Source organism: Eschrichtius robustus, chromosome 3 (assembly GCF_028021215.1).
Source record: "Eschrichtius robustus isolate mEscRob2 chromosome 3, mEscRob2.pri, whole genome shotgun sequence".
NCBI classification, from domain to species: domain Eukaryota; kingdom Metazoa; phylum Chordata; class Mammalia; order Artiodactyla; family Eschrichtiidae; genus Eschrichtius; species Eschrichtius robustus.
Genome location: NC_090826.1, coordinates 29,945,210 through 29,965,211, shown reverse-complemented (window position 1 = coordinate 29,965,211; position 20,002 = coordinate 29,945,210). Strand labels below are relative to the sequence as shown.

The 20,002-nt window shown below is 53.7% G+C and overlaps 1 protein-coding gene across 1 annotated transcript in view; it reads left to right on the top strand.

Annotated features, from left to right (window-relative positions):
* GRIK3 (glutamate ionotropic receptor kainate type subunit 3) overlaps positions 1-20,002 on the top strand; it is a 228,234-nt gene that overhangs the window by 162,256 nt on the left and 45,976 nt on the right. The window contains exons 6-9 of the mRNA XM_068537876.1: positions 9,287-9,460; positions 10,227-10,370; positions 15,492-15,599; positions 18,936-19,049. Of these exons, the coding sequence (XP_068393977.1) occupies positions 9,287-9,460; positions 10,227-10,370; positions 15,492-15,599; positions 18,936-19,049 (540 nt within the window). The remainder of the gene's footprint in view (positions 1-9,286; positions 9,461-10,226; positions 10,371-15,491; positions 15,600-18,935; positions 19,050-20,002) is intronic.

The following is a 20,002-nucleotide window of genomic DNA, read 5'->3' as shown; positions in this document are numbered from 1 at the left end:
CTATGTGTAACTCATTCGGCCGGCTTGTGCCATCACAAGCCATCGCATCAGATGGCCACGGGGCACAGCAGAAGGAGACGCCGGGTGCCACAGAGCTGGTGGAAGGTGGGGAATTTCAGGCAGTCTTTACAGGAAAGAAGATGTTTGAACTGGACCTTGAAGGATCAGTAGGAGTTCACCAAGGAGAGAGAGGAAGGGCATTCCGCATAGAAGGAACAGCATAAGCAAAGGCCAGGAGGCAGGTTAGCTCATCAAGGCTCACTCTGGTTGATTGCCAGAGCCAGCTGTGTTCATCTCTTCCTGGCTCCACGTTCAGTCAGTGACATCATGCAGGTAGCTTGAGATTGGCCAAGGTGGGAGTATTCACATCACAGAAGTTGGCAAATGCTACAAATAAGAGGCTCCTCCTCGCCATCCCCTGAGAGCTGGTTATTAAGCATTTCCCAGCATACAACTGCTTGTTACCCTCTCTCCACCCCCCACCCTGTGCCCATGGCAGAGCTCAGGGGCCACCCTGCCCACTCTTCTGATCCAGAGCCCAGACCTGGGGACCTGCCAGGGGCCTTGGTGGGAGAAAGGGATGCTGGAAGCTGGTGACTGAGATCAGGTACCTTCTGCCCTGGTCCCTTCTGGATTTCTATCCACCCAAGCTAGCTTCTCCCCTGGGAAAGTCATTGGAGGCTGGAGGATGAGGTCATCAGATCCCCAATATTCCACCTGCATATGGAGCTAGGAGCAGGGCAGAGGAGCAAGGCTGGGAAGGTGGAGTGGGGCACATTCCAGGCGCCCGAGGCTCTGTCTCCAGGCATGGCAGTCCTGGGCTCCTAGGGTGCTGAGTCCAACCTCTGGGCCCTTAGAGGTCCCCACCAGCCCTGTGCCAGCTCAGCACATTCTTCCCACACTTCCGTCCTGCTGGCTCACCTCCCTGAGTCCTCACCGCTTTGAGCTGCTGTAACAAAGCCCTGGAGTCCATGTAGGAATATACAAGCGAGGAGCAGGCAGACCTCCCGGGACGGCTGTGGTCCCCCTGTGCCCATCCCCCCTCCACATTACTTTCCAGCGCAGTGACAGGAGAGCAGGCCTCGGAGGCATAGATAAGGATGAGAGTCCCTTTAGCACCAGGGACTGTGCACATGGGTAGATTGCTTAGCTTCCCTGGGCCTCAGTTTCCTTGCCTCTAAAATGGGAATAATTTGTGATGCCTCTGGGCTTCAGATCCTTCATTTGGCCTCTTTTGGTTTCAAGGAGCAGAGCTCACTCAGGTAACCTCAAGTCACTAGAGACTCAAGAATGAACCACCAGGCCACAAGAGCAGATGTGGAGAGTGGTTCTGGATCCAGAGCAGCCCTGGACATCTGGAGGATTATGGTTCCAACCCTCTGCCCTGAGACTCAGTCTGGCTCTTCCGTTTCCCTCTCTCTGCCCATTGCTCCCTCCCCCTGCTCTCGGCCTCAGCTCCTTCCTCGCCGTCTCTGTTCCCTGGAAACTTCAGCTCATCACAGCTGCCCTGGGATCATCACACCCCAACCGACCATCCATTCTGCCTCTGCTACTTCTCACCACCTCTTTCTCTGAGTGTTACCACCTGCCCAGGGTCAAATTTCGGACTGACCAAGCACGAGCCAGTGCTTCGCAACAGGGCACCATATAGGCATTTGAGGCTGGACATTTAATCCTTCCGGAACGTCCTGCCCACTCTAGAATGTCTAGAATCCCTGTCCCTGCTCACTGATTTCCAGGCTTGGTGACAAATAAATAAATGCCATCCACACATTTTCAAATGTCCCCAGGATAGGGGCTGAGTCATCAGCCAGATTGTAGCAACCCCCCTTGGGAGGTGACCACTCCTTGGCTGGTCAGCCGAGGTCTGGCAGTGGGGGGCAGAGTACAATGGGCTCACAGAATCTAAGTCATGGCCACCAAGCAGAAGGGCTGGGGCACTGGGAGATCCCTTCAGAAGCGGCAGGAACAAAATCCACAGATCTCATTCACCCACCCTGAGTACGGACCCCTCCTCCACTGTGTCCACACGGGGCCTGTGGTTAAGGCCTCTTTGTGCTTTGCTTCCAGTCCTAGCTCCAGACAGTCAATTAAAAGCATCTCTGCCTGGCTCATGCCCTCATTCCAAGGCCAGAGGGGGTGTCCCCTCAGGGAGCTGAGGGTTTGGACCCTCAGCCCTGAGGCCCGACCTGACCTTCGAGACAAGACTCTGGAGAAGGCACCACCCCAGTGACGCCAGTGGCTCTCCACATTAATGCCAGTGCCAGCATGGGGTCAGGGTTGGACTTCTTGGAAGGAGGGGCAGGGCAGTATCCTAGCCCAAGAGAGTATCTGTTTTCCCTACTTTTTTATGGGTTTTTTTTTTTTTTTTTTTGCCACACCGCGCAGCATGCGGGATCTCAGTTGCCAACAAGGGATCGAACCTGTACCCCTTGCAGTGGAAGCACAGAGTCTCAACCACTGAACCACCAGGGAAGTCCTTGTTTTCCTTACTTTTACATTTCCTTAATTCAGTCATTCATATACTCACTTATCCAGCAGGCATATACATATGCTCTCAAGGTCCCAGGTACCAAGCTAGGCACTTGGGTGAGAGGGGGTGTCTAGAGATGGATCCAACACAAAGCTCACCAGCTGGTAGGCTTCCTTTGTGCACATAAGGATCAAGGATGGTGCCCAGTTTACCTCTATATCTCCAGTGCCCAAATAGCACCTGGAATACAGTAGGTGCTCATTAATGCCTGAATGAATGAATGAATATAATACAAAGTAGAAAGTAATCAGTGAAATTAACATCCTCATCATGGCAACAGTGACGTCCACCGAATCTGGTGCCAATCCACCTGAGTTAGAATCGAGATTCTTCCACTTCCTTGGGCAAGTTACTTCGCGTCCCTGTGCCTCATTCCCCATCTGTAAAATGGCCACAAGAACAGTACCATCTCATAGGACTGTTATGCTGAGCATTAAGCGAGTATGTTGACATCAGTAAAGCACTAAGGAAAGTGTTACTTAGTACTATGTAAGAGTTAAATTGATTAATTAAATAATTCCTGCTTATATATTTTATGTGCTCAGTATACCCCATCGCATCCAAAATTCTGAACAACTCTCCAAGGGAGGTATGACTTTCCCAGTTTTACAGAAAAGTAGAAACTGAGGCTCAAAGAGGTCACTCAGTAAAAAAGGAGAAGAACAAGGATTTTGTCCAGCCGGGACCTATCCAGCTCCAAAGCCCTCTGCTGAAGCTTATGCCGAGAGCCGCATGCAGTGTCGCCTGGCTTCCTCTGACTGGCTCCGGCTCGGATTCCACAGGCTGTGATGGTCCAGGCATCACGTGATTGACACTAACGCGGGGAACAAAGCCTCCACAAATCTCAGCGGCACCCACACTTCACAGGTTCCAAAGCCCTTTCTCCACATCGCTGATTTTCCTCTTCACAGGGCAGTTTGTGCTGCCCATTAATTGATGGGGAAACCTGGGACCAGAGAGGTTGAGTGAACTGCCTAGAGTCTCACAGCAGATCAGTGATAAAAGCCTTGGCTCCTGACTTCTGTTCCAGCCCACTGCCCTTCCTCCCCATGCCTCTCTGAGGGTCAGGAAGAGCTGATCCTTCCAGAGAGGCACAGTCCCTGCAATACAAGTAGTTCTGCAGTGGAATACGTGTGTGTGTTGGGGGGTTGGGCTGCAGCGGGTACCAGGGTATCTCCCAGCAGCTCCCCATATGCCAGGGCATCAGCTATGTCGCCTGGGTCCCCATGTCCTGCTTCCAGCTCCAGCTCCGAGCTCCTCCTTCCAGCCCCGTTGGCTTGGGGGTCTACCTCATGATTGTGCCACTTTGTGCCCATTGGTCAATCGTGGCTGTATGTGGGAGGGCAGTGGCATTTGGCATTTATCTCCTTCCCTTTAGGAAACCCACGTCACCAATTCTTCGTGTCTAAAAAATTCTCCAAACTTGCTTCTCCCATGCAGAAGACATTTTAATTACCCCAGCTGCCATTATCTGTTCCAGCCAGCTTTGAGCCATTCCCAGATAACCCCGCGTTAATCAGCCCCAGCTGAGCCCCTGGTACATGTCATGTGTAGGTAAAAGCCTGGAGGTGAAAAAAGAATTATAATAAATTAATAGATAAGCAATCACAATTAATGCCGCTTCCCGGCAATAACAGTTATATCATGGGAAAGATATTTTCATCTGTCATTCCTTAAGGCGATGTTTTCCGAGCTTCAGCTTCTACCGAGTCAGACCCATGGGGTGCTAATGAATTAGTCTATTATGTTATGCTGAATGTTTCTAAAAGGTCCCTCGTTGATACTGAATTCAATGTGTCAACATTTGGCATGGAGAACAGCAACTTTTTGCCAAGCAGCAAGGTTGTGCACAGTTCACTGTGTACAGCACATGGGGTCTCAGCCCAGGGCAGTTTGGACAAAAAATTGGAGCCGGACAAAGAGGCCTCTTTTCCAGCTCCGCATTATCACTGCCCTCATGTCACAGGGATGGTGGTACTCAGTGCCACAAGCCCTACAACACTTTGCAGCTGAGTGCAGGCTCAGGGTGACAGGGATGAAGGTGACTCCAGCAGTGACACCCCATCGTGCCCCCTCCCAGGCTGCGATTGGCCACAGCCACTGTGTGAGTGTCAGCCAACTCAGTGCTGCATCTGGAAACCGGAAGGGCTGATGACGCCAGCACCCGAGCCCCCACCAAAGCCAGAGATGCTGCCCTTCTCACTGAGTCCGGCTGGTCTTTAGTCCTCAGGGAAGTGAGCTGAGTCACGGAGGCTCTAGGCAGGCTCATGTTGGGCATCTTTCAGGCCTTAGGTATCGGGTCAACACTGAATTGGAGAAGAGGCTGAGCCCCGTGCAGAGGTAGAGGGAGGAGGGCGCCCCCTGGAGGCAGAGCTCAGCTTCTCTTCTGTGGCCCCAGCAGTTCAGCTCTGGCCCCAAACTTGCATTCACCGCCCTACAAAGCAAAATCCCTCCAACTCCCCAGACCCACCTCCTTCAAAGGCAGTTTAAGGACGCTCTCTTGTCTCTAAAGCAGTACCCTTGAAGGGCTCATCTTCCACCTCAGGCAATTTGCCAAACCGCTCCTAACTTGTAGCCCCATAGAAAGCTCCCCCCGAGAGGAGGTTGTAAAACACTAGCCTCTCCATTCCAGGCTCATCCCAGTGCTGTTTAGGTACCCTAGAGAGCTACCCTTCTTTCCACTTTGGGTGATGGGAGCCCAGGGCCTCCTAGGGGAGACAGATGCAGACATGGACAGTTGTTATCAGTGGGGTGAAAGCAAAGAGGTCCCAAGATAAGAGCAGAAGCACCCTTGACCCACCCTATTGTGTGTGGGTGTAGAGTAGTAGTCAGGGGAGGCTTCCCAGAAGAGGTGACAAGCTGAATCTCAGAGTGAGCCCACCCAAGGAGGATTGAGAAGACAGGCATTCCAGCCCAGGGATAGAGCACACACAAAGACACTGGGTTAGAGAAGCTGCATGATGGGGGCAGGGGCCAGCGAGGAATGGGGAAGGGGGACAAAAGCAGTTTGGTGTTCCTGGGGCAAAAAATGAGAGGGGGGTGGGAAGAAAAGTGAGGCCAGAGGGGTGGAGAGCCTTGCAAACTATACTAAGGAATCTGTGCTTTATTCTGAAGAGGCAAGAAGGAGCCATTGAAATATGCCAAGCAGGGGAGTGACAGGGTTGGGTTTATTCTTCAGAAAGACCCCTCTGAATGCTGTGTGGTCAGTGACTGAGATATCCAGGGGTGGGAACCAATGGCTGGTCATAGGACAGAGGGAGGGCTCGGGAGCTGGTGGCCTGGGTTTGATGCCATTGCTCCCCAACTGTGTAACCTTGAGCAAAAGACCTAACCTCTCTGTGACTCAGTTCCTTCTTCTAAAATGGATGATAATAACACCCTTCTTGTGAGGTGAAAATGTGAATTAAGCGAGTTAATACACCTAAGGCATACAGAAACTGTTCTGAGGTTTATAGGTACTCAATAAATGTTAGCTCCTTGCGATTGTTTTTGTATTGCCAAGAGAGGTAAGTCAGGAGGATGCAACTCAGGTCTGCTCCTCTCTTCCAATAACCCAGTCGTGTCCCTGGGGGCTGAGTCCAATAGCTGTCACAAGCTGCTGCCAGAGAAGGCAGAATATGAATGTTTGTCAGCAGTTCCGTGGTGTCTACCATGCACCAGACACGTTCTAAGTACGTCTATTAACCTGTTTCTTCCTCATGACCACCCTATATGGCAGGTACTATTATCATGCCCGTTTTTCAGATGAGGCAACTGAGGAAAGGAGAGTAAATGGCCTAGCCTCATGGTCTGTGCTCATAACCATCACCTGGGGCTGCCCAGTGAGCTGTTCTCAGGAAGGAGCTGTGGGAAGAGAGGCCTCCTTCCAATGTGTTTCCCCCCTCTCCCTCTGATTCAAGAGGTCTCCCCGTCTAAGCCCAGACCCCTCTCTGTGCGTTTCCCAGTTAGGAATAATAGCTTAGATTAGCGGCTTCTCAAAACACAGACTGAGGCCCCACCCCACATTCTCTATGGCCCATACTTTCCAAAAAATGCTCCAAAAACAATTCTGGTGCATATCTTGTGCTTGACAACCACTGGGGACATAAAGCACGGGGATTTTTAAATAGGACAGACACGGTGTACTAGTAAATGTGTACAGCCAGCTGTCCAAAAAGGGGGAAAACCCAGATATGTAGTGCTTGCCAGTTTTCATGGTGTAAATACTCCCACCATGGCCAATATCAAGCTACCAATGAACGTCACTGAGCGCAGTGTCAAGAAGAAGTGCTGACATTTAGCTCTTACAAGCCACTTCAAGCCAGCTCCAACACACCAATGAGATGGACCTGGGTACAGTTTCTGCGCTGCCTTCATGAGCTCTATGACCTTAGGCAAGTCACCTCACCCCTCTGGCCCTGTTTCCTCCTCTCTAAAAAGGGAATACTATTAAATACCTACTTTATAGGGGATTGTGAAGATCAGATGATACACTCCATGCGTGGGGCTGAGCATGCAGCCCACCCTCCACTCCCCACTGAGACTGGGGCCACAGAGACACCCTCTGGTCAATTCCATGGAGACCTCCTCCATCTACTCCCGCCCAGCCCCTCCCCCATCCCAAATCCCGGCTTTGAATCAGGGCCCTATTTGTTTGGGCAAAGCTGAGACTAGACTTTCTTGCTTGGGCTCAAATCTGCTCCCAGCCTCTCCCCTAATCCCTAAACCCTTAAAGAGGAAACCAACACAGTGTATTCCAGACGGCGGCCAGTTGGAGGTACAGGAGGAACAGGAGGATTTCAGCATGAATTAGGAACATCTCAGAGACCAGAGGAAGCCAGCACGGTGTGAAGGAGCTGCTCTGTGGGGTCCAGGTTTTATCCCTCATTATCTTTCCATGAACCATCATTGATTTAACTGAAGCTGGGTCTGTGATGGGGCCAGATGTTACTCCTGACGGCTGCAGCCATGGAGAGGCAAGTACACCGTCCCCAGCCACTCTGTCCCAGCATAGGAGGGAGTGACTGAGTTGAGGGACCCAGGAAAGAGGACGGCCAGGCGGGGGCCAGAATGGAAGGCAGCTGGATGAGAGGAGAGTGTGGAAAAGAACAGACAATGGATGAGGAGGAGCTCAGACCTTAAGACTCACTTTCCCCACTAGTGGGATGAGGCCCATCTAGATTGTCGACATAACACGTTTCAAAAAGTAACACGACTCTTATGCAAATATAGAATGAACACGTGTGAAAGATGTATTCAAGTCATGAACAAAGGAACCAGTAGGATGACAACGCTGGCTCAAAGAACATTTGAAGGATTGAGTATTTATAGGTATTTGGTGTAGAGGGAACATAAAATAAGATGGCTAAGTTAGACACAAAAATGGATTAATATCCTACAGGGCGATAAAACCACCACCTTGGGGATTATCTTTTCTATGGGCAAAAATCTACGTATTAGCTCAGAATTTGGACCTTTAACCAGTAGCCGAAAGTGAAGTCAAACCCGGGTGCATTCTCCCGGAGAATTACACAGTCCCAGGAGGGCCTGGTAAGCAATGCTTCTGTGTGACATTGAAAGGACACGCTGCTATCCGTCTGCCTTATCTCCAAGTTTGAGTAGTTTTTCTTAACAGGACAGAGCTCTGCTCTGCGCCTCACACCAGCCCCCACCTTGTGCCAGCTCTTCTCAGTCTAGCACCTGGCTCCTCCCTCTGCAGCCAACCCCTCTCTTTCCCTTTGCCCCCTGCCCTCACCAGCTCACCGTGCCCCAGAGCTAAAGCTGGCAGGAGGGGCTGAAGCTGGGCTGCCCCCGTGCATTAAGGCCTGTCTTCCTGGCTTTTAGGCCATTGCACCAGACCGGACATGACCTGGCCCACAGACAGACAGGCTGACTGCTCCTAGGAGGCAGGGGGTGAGGGGGCCTGGCTGATGATGTGGGGCAAGGGTAGAGAAGAGGACCGCTATACTCCTTCAGTCTCAGGCAGAAGAGACTATTTTAATTTAATTCTTTTATTGAAGTGTAGTTGATTTACAGTGTTGTATAAGGTATACAGCAAAGTGATTCAGTTATGCATATGTATCTATATATCTATTCTTTTTCAGATTCTTTTCCATTGTAGGTTATTACAAGATGTTGAATATAGTTACCTGTGCTATACAGTAGGTCCTTGTTGTTTATCTGTTTTATATATAGTAGTGTGTATCTGTTAATCCCAAACTCCTAATTTATCCCTCTTTCACCTTTCCCTTTGGTAACCCTAAGTTTGTTTTCAGAAGAGACTGTTTTAAAATACCCTCTTTGGGGCGATAAAATCCTCCCTTCAGTCTCCCTTTGGGTGACTTGGAGATGCCCAGACCCAAGGCCCTTTGTCTTCCCAAAGCGGACCTTCCCCATCAGAGGATGACGGTCATGACCATTATCAAGCTCCTTTGCTATTCCGGGCTGGGCATTTGATGTCTACTGCTTCACTGGGGCCTCAAGAGGAGGCATGATCCCCATTCTGTAGATGAAGAAACAGGCTGAGCAGTGTGTCTGAGGTCCAGCAGAGTAAGTGGGATCAGCCACCAGGCAGGCTGGCTGGACTCCTCCAGGGTCAAGTGGACTCCAAGTGCAGTGCTCCCATGGGTGCTCCATCCTCGCTGCTGAGCCTCACCTCCACAGGGCCCTGCAGGGAGCTGCGGCTGCTCTGGGGCCCCAGTAGGGAGTGTGGGAGGTGAGGCTGGAACTCACAGCCAGACCACACCTTTGTTTACTGAAACTCTCTCTGCCAAGGATCTTTATGCGTTAGACCTGGAGCCCTACCGCTACTCAGGGGTGAACCTGACGGGATTCCGGATCCTCAACGTGGACAACCCCCATGTCTCGGCCATCGTGGAGAAGTGGTCCATGGAGCGGCTGCAGGCGGCTCCCCGGGCAGAGTCCGGCCTGTTGGATGGAGTGATGATGGTACTGCAGCGGGTTGGCCAGACCTGGGGGCTCCCCTCCCTCCCTCCTTCCCATCATTCCTTCCTCCGTCCCTCCGTTCCTCCCTCCCTCTTTCCATTTCTTTTCCTTCCTTCCTCCCTTCTTCCTTCCTTCCTCCCTTCCTTCTATCCTTCCTTCCTTCTTTCCTTCCTTCCTTCCTCCCTTCCTTCCTTCCTCCTTCCCTCCCTCCCTCCCTCTCCTCCTCCCTTCCTTCTCTCCTTCTTCCCTATTTCTTTTTCCCTCCCACCACTTTCCTTCTTAAGACCTGCCCTGTATCTGCCAGACCTTAGGCCAGGGGCCAGGGACACAAAGGGATCAGACAGAGTCCCACCCCAAGTGTGGGAGTGCAGGCACGGAGCCAGATGGTTACAGAGAGTAGGAATAAGGACTAGGGGGTGCTGGGCACGGGGGACTTTCAGCTGTGGCTGGCAGGAGGCTGGGGAGGCCGGAAAGCTGAAGGTGTGCGTAGGGGCAGGCAATAGCAGGGACAACGGCACGGGGTGGCGGGGCCTGGCAGAGAAGGTCTAAGCTGCAGAGGGAGGGAGTCCGGTGTCTGCAGAGCTGCAGAGACAAGCCGAGCTTGGCTTCTCATTCGGAGCAGGGACACGGTCACCTCCAGGGTCTCAGGGCCTTGCCCTCACCAGAACCCCCTTGCCTCTGGTGGGGGAGGGGAAGGGAGACAGGGCAGGGTGGGCTGCAGACTCTCGGGCCCGAGCCACTCTCAGGCAACCCTGGGCCTCCCCTCCAGACTGACGCGGCCTTACTGTACGACGCCGTCCACATCGTGTCCGTGTGCTACCAGCGGGCGCCCCAGATGACCGTGAACTCCCTGCAGTGCCATCGGCACAAGGCGTGGCGCTTTGGCGGCCGCTTCATGAACTTCATCAAGGAGGTGAGTGCCCCCCAACTCACCAGGACGGCACCAGGGCCATCTCCTGGGGGCCGCAGAGCAGTCAAGGGCCCAAGTTTGGGAGTCAGACAGCACTGACTTCCAATCCATGTGAACTTGGGCCAGTTGCCGCACATCTCTGAGCCTGTTGCCTCGGGTGAAAATGGGCTCAATAGGGACCAATCTAAGAGGATGACTGAGGGCCTGAGTCTTTGGCACATAGTACGCGTTCGGTGGGTGGTCGGCATTATCAGCAGGACAAAGCCTGGGCTTTAAAGTACAACAGATGAGGGTCTTTGCCTCCAGCTGTGTGACCTCAGGCAATCTAGGGAAACTTGCTGAGCCTTGGTTGCCTCATGGGGATGCTGTGAAGACGAAATGAGGCACCATGTGGACAGTGCTTAGTCCTGAGGGCAGAGGGGGCTCAGTAAATAATAATCAGCCCCCCAACTAACTCTTCTTCTTGGGCCCATCGGCCAACTTCCCAGCCAGGGTCCCTGCTGGGACCCGGCTCTCCTGGCACCATGGCAACCATGAAGAAGTCCCATCCATGGAGCTGATTCAAAGGAACCAGAGAGCAGAACCTGTCCTGCTGCTGAGAGGATGACCATGGAAATACACAGTGCCAAAGTTTAGTTTCAGACTCTCCATCACTGTTGTCCTTATGGATGGCAGAGTTTATTGTTCGCATTTTACAGATGGGGATGCTCAGGCCTGGGCTTGTACCTTGTCTCCATCATAACAAGCTGCGTGACTTTGGGTGAGATGATTAGCTCTTTGATCCTCAGTTTCCTCAACTGTAAAATGGGTATAGTAAGAGTTCCTGCCGCAAAGCATTGTTGAAAAAACAGTGTGAAAAACTATGTGCGAAGCATGTAGCCCAAGGCTAGGCAGAGTCAAGTCCCAGTAATGGTAGGTGAGGAAGGCTCAGGGGGACGAGATCTAGGCAGGGTTACTCTGGGTCAGAGGAAGTGACCTGTCCTGGGCAACAACAAGGGCAGTTAGGGGAAGCCCTCTAGGCGGGCTCCATATAGACCATCTCTTTGTAGCCATCACGATGGACCAGGAAGGAAGCAGGCTGCTTTGAGAGTTCATTCATTTATTCACTACCTATTTGTGCGGGTCTGCTGGGTGGCCGGCACTGAGCCATGCGCTGGGGATCCAATGGGGCTAAAACAGACGGGCCCCTGCACGGACAGAGCTCACCGCCTAGGGAGACGTCCATCAAGTCATCCCATTAATGAATGTAATCCCATATGCAAAGGAAGGCAACACAGTGAGGATAAATAGCAAAGAAACCCACCACTCAGCAGACAGGGCAGCTTCTCCGGAGGTCCCAGTTCACCATGACAGCTTGGGACGAGGCCAGTGACACCTCCAGTGTTTTAGAATGACACTAAAAGGCATACGGCTTTAGAGTCTGATGCACTGCCTTTGGGCTTTTCTCTGCCTCTTCCCAGCTGTGTGGCTTTAGATAAATTCCTGGACATTCCCGAGTGTCAGTTGCCTCACCTGGCAAACAGCAGCTAGTCGTCATCATGAGGGAGCAGTTATGTCCTTGGCACCAGTCCCCTCACCCTTAGAAGGGGCTCCAGTATCAGATGTTCTGGTAGAAGAGGACCATGAGGGTCCCTTCTCATCCTACCCCTCAGAACTGCAGAGGAAGTCCGATTGTCCGATGCCCTGAGCAAGGCCTGGCTGGCCTGGGCAATCATCGGCTTGTTCTCTGGGAACTCGAAAGCCTGATTTCCAGCCCCCCGAGCCTCCTTCCTCGGCAGGCTCCAACCCAGTAGCTAGAGGCTGGCAAGGGTTTCTCAATGACGGAGGCCACAACCCTAGGACCCTTAGGAGCCAGATGTAAGTGTCTTTGAAGCTTAACCACTTTTTAGCTGTGTGGCCTTAGGCAAGCTACTGAACCTCTCTGTGCTGCAGGTCCTCCTGTACAATGGAGATAATACCAGGTTTGTTGTAGGTGTAAGTGAGTTGTGGTGTGTGAAGCACTTAGGACAGCGCCTGGCACAGAGCAAGTGCCAAGATGATTGGCTGCTCTTACTATTATTTCTATCATCACGACTGTCGTCACTCTGGCTTCTTGCTCCCTGGTGGGTTTCCAGCTAAAGAGGATCTCCAGGCCCCAGAGCTTCAGGGACGTCCCCCACCCATTCACCGTCGCCCCCCGCAGTGCTCGAGGCTCAGTCCTGAAGCCCTAATGGGAGCAGATGAGTCACTGTCACGCCACAGAAAGGGGAGCCTCCTCCACCCCCCCTCCGCACTAGGACCGACCAGCCCACACTGGCATACCTGGCCCTCCTGTTTCCTGGCCCCGGCCCAGCGAACAGCCCTCGCCACTCACTCTTCTTTACAGAGTCCTTTCAGAAACAACTTTGTCTCCACTCCATTTCAGGGAAGTGGAGACTGAGGCCCAGAGCAGCTGCGGGGCTCCCTCATGGCCCTACAGCTGGCCACCCCCGGGACCCAGGTACCCTGCCTGAGCCCAGTACACCGTCTTCCCTCAGACCATTCCCAAGTTGCCTGTCTCCCCATCTGCCTGCGTGACAGTAAATCATTTTAAAGACTTGGCATTTCCGAGAGGAGCTGGAAAATACCAGGCCGGAGTTCAGAGCGTGTGAAGCATCTTTCATTTAGCAAGTCCTGCGTGGCAGCTGGAAGGGGCGGGAGGGCTGGGAAATGTCACGGGGAGGAGCTGCCAGCGGCTCCCTGCCCCGGCCCTGCCCCTGCCCGGCCGCCCACAGACAGGCCACGCACCTGCTGACATTTAATTCCTCTGTAGCTGACAGAGAGGAAGGCTTCCCTCCAGTGCAGGTTTGAAGGCACCTGCTGTGATTTCCCTGGGGGCTGAGAGGTAGCCCGAGTGGGGAGGGGTCCCAGGCAGAGGAGGGGGAAGGCAGAGGGGCTGGGGAGCCAGCCTCAAGGAAGCTGAGCCTCCCTGTGAAGTCATAAACAGCGGCCTTCACCGTCACCGATGCAGTTTAATTGAAGTAAAATAATGTATAACATTATGTAAATTTCAGGTGTACAACATTATAGTTCCACATCTGTATACATTACAAAGCGATCACCGCTGAAGGTCTAGTTACCATCCATCACCATACAGTTGACCCCTCCGCCCTGTATGCCCATCCCCCAACCCCCTTCCCCACTGGTAACCACCAGTCTGCTCTCTGAGTCAGATGCATCTTTAAATCTCCATCCCCAACCCCAATCTCCAGCTCCCTGGGCTTCATAAACTCTCCCCACTCAACCTGGGCACGATGACCCCAGCTTTTCAGCTCCACTGAGCACAGTGGGTATCTGCCCGGCACCACCATTACTTGGGACCCACAGAGCTCAGTCCCTCTTCGAGCCTCAGTGGCCATGACTGTAAAATGGGGGCAATCATGACCCCCACCTGGCAGGACAGTGATGTGAAGTGGATGAGCTCATGCAGGGAAGCTAATCACGGATGAGCCTTCTGTGATAGGGTTTCTCCTGAGGCCTCGGGCCATGGCCCAGGTGACCATCCCGCCCCCTCCAGCCAAGGGCCAGCCCTAATCCAAGGAAGCCCTATGGAAGGAAGCGACTAAGGAAAAATAATAGCCGGGCGTTGTGTATGCCAGGCACTGTGCTAAGCCCTTTATGCACCTTTGTTACCGCCCCGTGAAATAGGTCATTTTCCTCTTCCTGAAGCTCAGAGAGGTTGGATGCCTTGTGCAAAGCACTCATTCCATCCCCTTTTGATTTCCAGCCTCCCGGAACCTTCCTAGGCGTGCCCCTCCGTCTGAGCTAATATAACACATGCCTGTCTACACGCTTATACAGTGCCGGACAGCTGCCCTAGTGCTCGGAGATTCCCGTGGGTTTTAATGTGGAATCTATAGATAGGCCTCCAGGGATCTGGGAACCCATGAACTTGTGTGTCATATTGTGAGTGCAAGGGGAACCTTCAGCCACGGAGAGGCTCCGGAGCCTTCTTAAGAATCTGCAAGGGTCATGACCCCAGTGGGGTGAGGAACCCACTGGGCCCACATGCCTAGGCTGCTGTGGAGGCTTCATGAGGCGAGCAGCGTGAAGCACCTTGTATCACTAACGCTCTGGGCCTGCAGGCAAGGTGTTATCTAGAAGGGGCAAGCTTTTTCTATAAAAAGGGTCGGGTAGTAAATATTTTGGACTTTGCAGACCAGTCTCTACTGCAACTATTCAACTGCAAAGTTGCAGCTCAAAAGCCGTCAAAGACAATAGGTAAACCCATGGGCGTGACTGTGATCTCATAAACTGTTTACAAAAACAGGCAATGGGCCCATTTGGGCTGCGAGCCATAGTTTGCCAACCCCTGCTTTAGAAGATGGAGCCCTTCTTAGTTTCGGTCCTGTACCTTCTCTGAACCTCTGCCTGCCTCTCTCTGTGTTAATGATGCTAAAGGCAAGAAAAAGTAGCAAAAGCTACCATTTATTCAGGTCTCAGGTTGTACCAGGCACTGTTCTCTGTTTTTCAAGGGACTTGACTCATTTCGCCCTCATAGCATTTTGGAAAGATGGGTAATATTATTAGTTCCATTTTACAGATGAGGAAACGAGGCAGCGAGGTGAAATGAAATCCCAGGTCCAACTGGGGTTGGACCCTGTATTCTGACCCCAGTTCTTAACCAGGACATGGGTGGAGCAGGGGCAGGGGTGGGAGACCTTCTCTGTCACCCCCGGCTCTCTGGGGGCTATCCCAAGTGTCTGGCCCTACAGCCAGAGCTGGCTTGGCCCCTTGGCTTTCTGCCCCTCGGCAGGTCTTACCTGCCGCAGCCTGCCTGCCTGCCTCCTTGCCCATCTCTGGGGACCCAACATGGACTCCCCCTTCTCGTGGCTTCAAGGTGGGGGCTCATCTGAGCGCATCTATGATCGATGTTGTACATGAGAAGGTGCAAGTGTAAAGCTGGCTGAAGAGCATAATAGAATTTATGGAAATCGCTGGCTCGTACCACAGCCCTAGCAATGATGGAGGTGATTATTAATTAATCATGGTCTTGGGGGAACAGTATCAGTGCAAAGAGTAATTAAAATGAAGCATTGTACAGTTGTACCGAATGATGATTTATGAGCCCGAGGAATTGCTGCTCTGCCCTCTCCCCTCCTGCAGGCTCAATGGGAAGGATTAACGGGAAGGATTGTTTTCAACAAAACCAGTGGCTTACGGACGGATTTCGATCTGGACATCATCAGCCTGAAGGAAGATGGCCTAGAGAAGGTGTGTGGGCTCAGGAGTGGGAGGGCAGGCTAACAAGCAGAGGCTCTTTAAATCCCCTACGATAGACCCCAGGCAGAGACCCAGAGCGAGGGGGCAAGACCCAGTCCATCTGCCCCCTTGGGACTCAACATGACCCAGTGTGGCCGGTGCCTTGGCCCATCAGAGAACATGAAGGCCTTCTCAGACTGGAGGGGTGCAGAACCCAGTGGTCTGCCCATGGCAGATACCCAAACCATCACCCTGTGAGCAAGGGCCATCAGAGATGCTTACCCTGGAAAGGAGATGAGAGGCTCAAGGGGCAGACAGACTAAGTCCCTGCAGGGCTGTCATGGGGCAGAGGGACAGACGTGTCCTTAGGTAAGAGAAACTTTCTAATGACCAGGGGATGCCTGCATGGGGAGTAATGAGCTCACTGTCACTGGAGGCATTTAAGCAAAGATGGAACAAAGCGATTGCTTGTCTGGGAGACTGGAGGTGATTCTTACCCTTGGAGAGAGGTTGAAGCATATGGATTCTGAACTCCCCACTGTATGCTTCTAAGGCCTCTGCGATTCCGGGGAATTTCAACGCGGAAAGCAAGCCCACGGGGCTGGGCCTCCCATCTGGCTACCATAGAAATGTTTGTAATGGGGCCGATTCTGATCCCTGGGAACCTTCAGCATATTCTGACAAAGTCAGGTTGCTGACCTGAGAAGGGAATTTCACATTAGCCCCTGATTCTCAGCATCCCCTGGGACCTCGGAGCTAGGGGCTCAGCCACACCCTCTCGCACAGCAGGCTGGTCTCTGGGAGCCACCAGGGCACCTCTCCAACCCTGGGAGAGGGGGGTGTCTAAAATGCAAAGAAGCCAGAAGTGAAGTGGCCACCCCTGATGCCTGTGATCCTTCAGGAACCCTTGATTCCTCTCCTCTCCTCCTCTGCCCTCTCTGGTCCGGGCCTCTTCCTTGGATTATTTTAACACCCCAGCCTGGCTTCCCGCCTCCACTCCCGGGCCCTCCAGCAATCCTGAGTGTACACACAGATGAAGCTCTATCCTGCCCTGGGACTGAGCATGGCGCCCCAGTGCCAAGGCATTCAGTATCAGTCCCTCACCCGGCCTTGAAGGCTCTCCAGGAAATGCCCCGGTTGCCTCTCCAGGCCTAGTCTCCACTGCCCCACCCACAAACACTCCCCACGGCCCAGTCATCCCCACTCCCTCCTACACCTCCAGGCCTTTGCCCTTGCGAGCTCCCCAGTTGCAGGAGTAGCCTGTTTCCTTGGCTCATCCCCACAGGCATGGACCTGGCTCTGCCTGTGTTGCACTTTGTGGCCAAGGTGACTTCATTCAATCCTGAGTTTCCCACGGACACATGGGGCCACTGTGCTGGGGCCGGGTGGCCAGGGCAACCACTCTTCTGCAACTCTTTCAGCCACATGCAGCATCAGTCCCCTAAGGACAGGCGCTGTGCCCTCTGCTGCTAAGATGATCGCGGCCCGTTGGTCCAACCCTATTCAAACTATAGCTTATCGAGCACTCTGCCATCTCCCATTTAAACTGCTACAGTGCCAGGGAGCTCCCTTCCTCCTCTGGCAGGACTACTACAATAGCTGTCACTCAAGTCGCCGTCTCAGTCTTGCTCTCTCAGCTCTCCATCTCTGGGGGTAGCCTAAAATTCTAAGGATGGCAATTAGATGGCAGGTATGCCACCACCTCCCACTCCTGCGCCTATGGCAGGCATCAGTAATTGCCCATCAGAGCACTCTTGCCATCCGAGCCTACCCGCAGCTCCCACCAGCCCTCCGGCAACCACACAAATCAACCACAGCTAGTACTCGAGAAAAACTCTTTACTATACCTAGACACAGGTGACCAGATTGAGGGCAGAGAGCCTCTGAGGACTGGGTCCTCCTCAGTCTTAACTCTTCTCGCAACCCCACGGCACCTGCTGTCCAGCAGGTCCTGCAGTTGGAGCTCAATAGATGCTTGCTGGGGTGAGGGGTCCCGCTGGTCACTTGGCCACCAGCCAGCTGTCTGTTGAGCGCCTCCTGCACCCAGGCCCGCCGCTAGGGTCCCTCGTGCTGGGCTGGGCTCTGAGCTCAGCCCCCTTGAGAGAAGAGCCTCTTTGACGCTGTCTGCTTGTCTGCTCTCCTCTTGGCTCTGGGGGCGGGGTCTGCATAGACAGAGATGCTGCCCGGAGAGGGTACTGAGCCCCCAGACACAGCTGCTCTGCCTCTCATCACTTCTCTCTCATCACTTCTGTTTGCTAAGCCGGGTCATAACTGATCCAGCCAGCTCCAGCCGGTGGCTTTGGAGGGATTAAGGCAGAATTACGCAAGCATAATTACACGTCTCTCTGCTATCTGCTTTGCATAGCTCTCTTAATGGGATGTTTGCATTCGGCCTCCCTGTTTAATTGATTAAGTTTCCTGAGTACCCCACCCCAACTGGGACAAGGACAGAATGGGCAGGCCAGAACCTTCCTTGAGAGAGAGGAACTGCGATGGACGCAGAGCTGGGCAGAGTTGGGTCCCAAAGGATCTTCAAGAGGCCCAGGGCTTTAGAACAATTTGTAAACTTGATCTTCCCTTGCTTCCCTCCAGCCCCAGGCCTCGTATCCACAAGGGCACCATGGGGACAGAGATTATGCCACCTCGGCCAGAGTGTCTGCCACCTTTAGTTACGTGTAAAACCACAAAGCAAACTGCCTTCTAACCGAGTGGCATCCAGTGCCCCCAGTGAGGGTTTTCCACTCTATTCTGCCCCAAAATAGCTGCAAAGACCAGCGTCCTGCTACGCCTGCCTTCCTGCACGTGACACATCTCGTTGTCCTTCCACAGATGCCTAGGAAACATCTCCCTCGCTCCAGGCCCTGTCCTGGGCTTTGGAGGGCATTTGGCCCCAGAGCTGGCACACGCTGAGACCCAGTGAGCAGCTGGGTGCCCAGGTCTTCCCCAGGAGGCGGGAGGCCCCCCAGGCTCAGGGTGACCCTGTCCCAGGGCAGGACCTGGCCCTAACCCTAGCTGACTTCCTCATGGCGTCTTCTCCACCCCAGGCTGGCTTCCGCTGTGCTCCCTGGGCCGTCTTTATGTTCATTTTCTCCCTCTGCATTTTCCCTTCCAGCTGTGACGGGTTTGCTAGCAAATGGGGAGGTGGCAGAATTCAGGAGACTGAACACCTTGGGGGCTTCCTCTGGGAAGGAGGGAGGCAGCAGGGTTGCCAGAAATGTTGGCTCGAAACACATTAGCGGTGACGATACTCATGAAGGATGGGAAGGAGACGAGGAGCTTGCTGGCGTGGAGAAAGGATGGAGAGACCACAGACTCAGCCTCCTGTTCTCCATCTGTCTGTCCATCCAGGTTGGGGTGTGGAGTCCTGCCGAGGGGCTCAACATCACGGAGGTTGCCAAAGGCCGAGGCCCTAACGTCACCGACTCTCTGACAAACAGGTCCCTCATCGTCACCACTGTGCTGGTAAGAGCTGCAGCCCTGCAGGAGGGGCTGTGAGCTGGGGGCGGGCTGGCCGTCGGGGCTGGAAAGACCCCTCCATCACCCCACCCAGCATAGGCCAGGCATCTCTTATGAGGCTGCTGGGAGGCTGGAAGATGGGGGAGGAAGGTGGAAACATTGAGGGTCCCTCAGAAAGCCCCCAGAGAGTAGTTGGGAGACAGCAACGCTGCTCGTGGCCACAGGCCAGAGACCCCAGGAGGTGACTGTGAGCGGCCTCTTCCCAAAGGCAGAGCAGGCCAGCCCTCCTGCCTGTCTGGGACCTGCGTGGCCAGCCCTGCTGCAGAGGCCTGTGTGTTTGCATTTCACTCCCACCCAGTCCCCGAGCCCCTGATGCCTGATAGGAGCTGTGATGGGTAGAAGGAAGGAGGGGTAACCTGCCTTCTGCACCAGGACTTGGGGTCCGCCTCTTCCACCCCAGTTCCCAGGGAAAAGGCCCTTCCCACTGGTCCCCCCAGCCTGGCGGGTGCTGGGAGCCCACACACGTGCCACCGCCCACAGTGTCCTGTCCTCAGTGCTCTTGGCCACGGCAATGACCATTCTCCCTGCCACCCTCCCTCCACTGCCCAGGACTGAATAGTGCTTCCTTCTTTTGACCATTTCAACCCAAGGAATGGCTTTTGGGGTCTCCCAGGCTCTGTGAGTCTTGCAACTCAGGGTGAACAGAAGGACACCCAGGCTGCTGGCCTCCTTTGGCCAGCGCTGTGCCCACTCCACGCGCACCAGCCCCGCCTGGAAGGCCTCCAGGGTGTCCGGAGGCTCAGGACTCACCCTCTCAGAGACGTAGCACTGCTCTTGGGGCCCAAGCTGGGCCATGTAGTGGGGAGGCAGCCCGGTCACAGCCCGGTGGATTCTGACCAAAGGCCCTTCGAGGACAATTTTGACCCTGGTCAGCTTCTCCTTATAATGAAGCAAATATG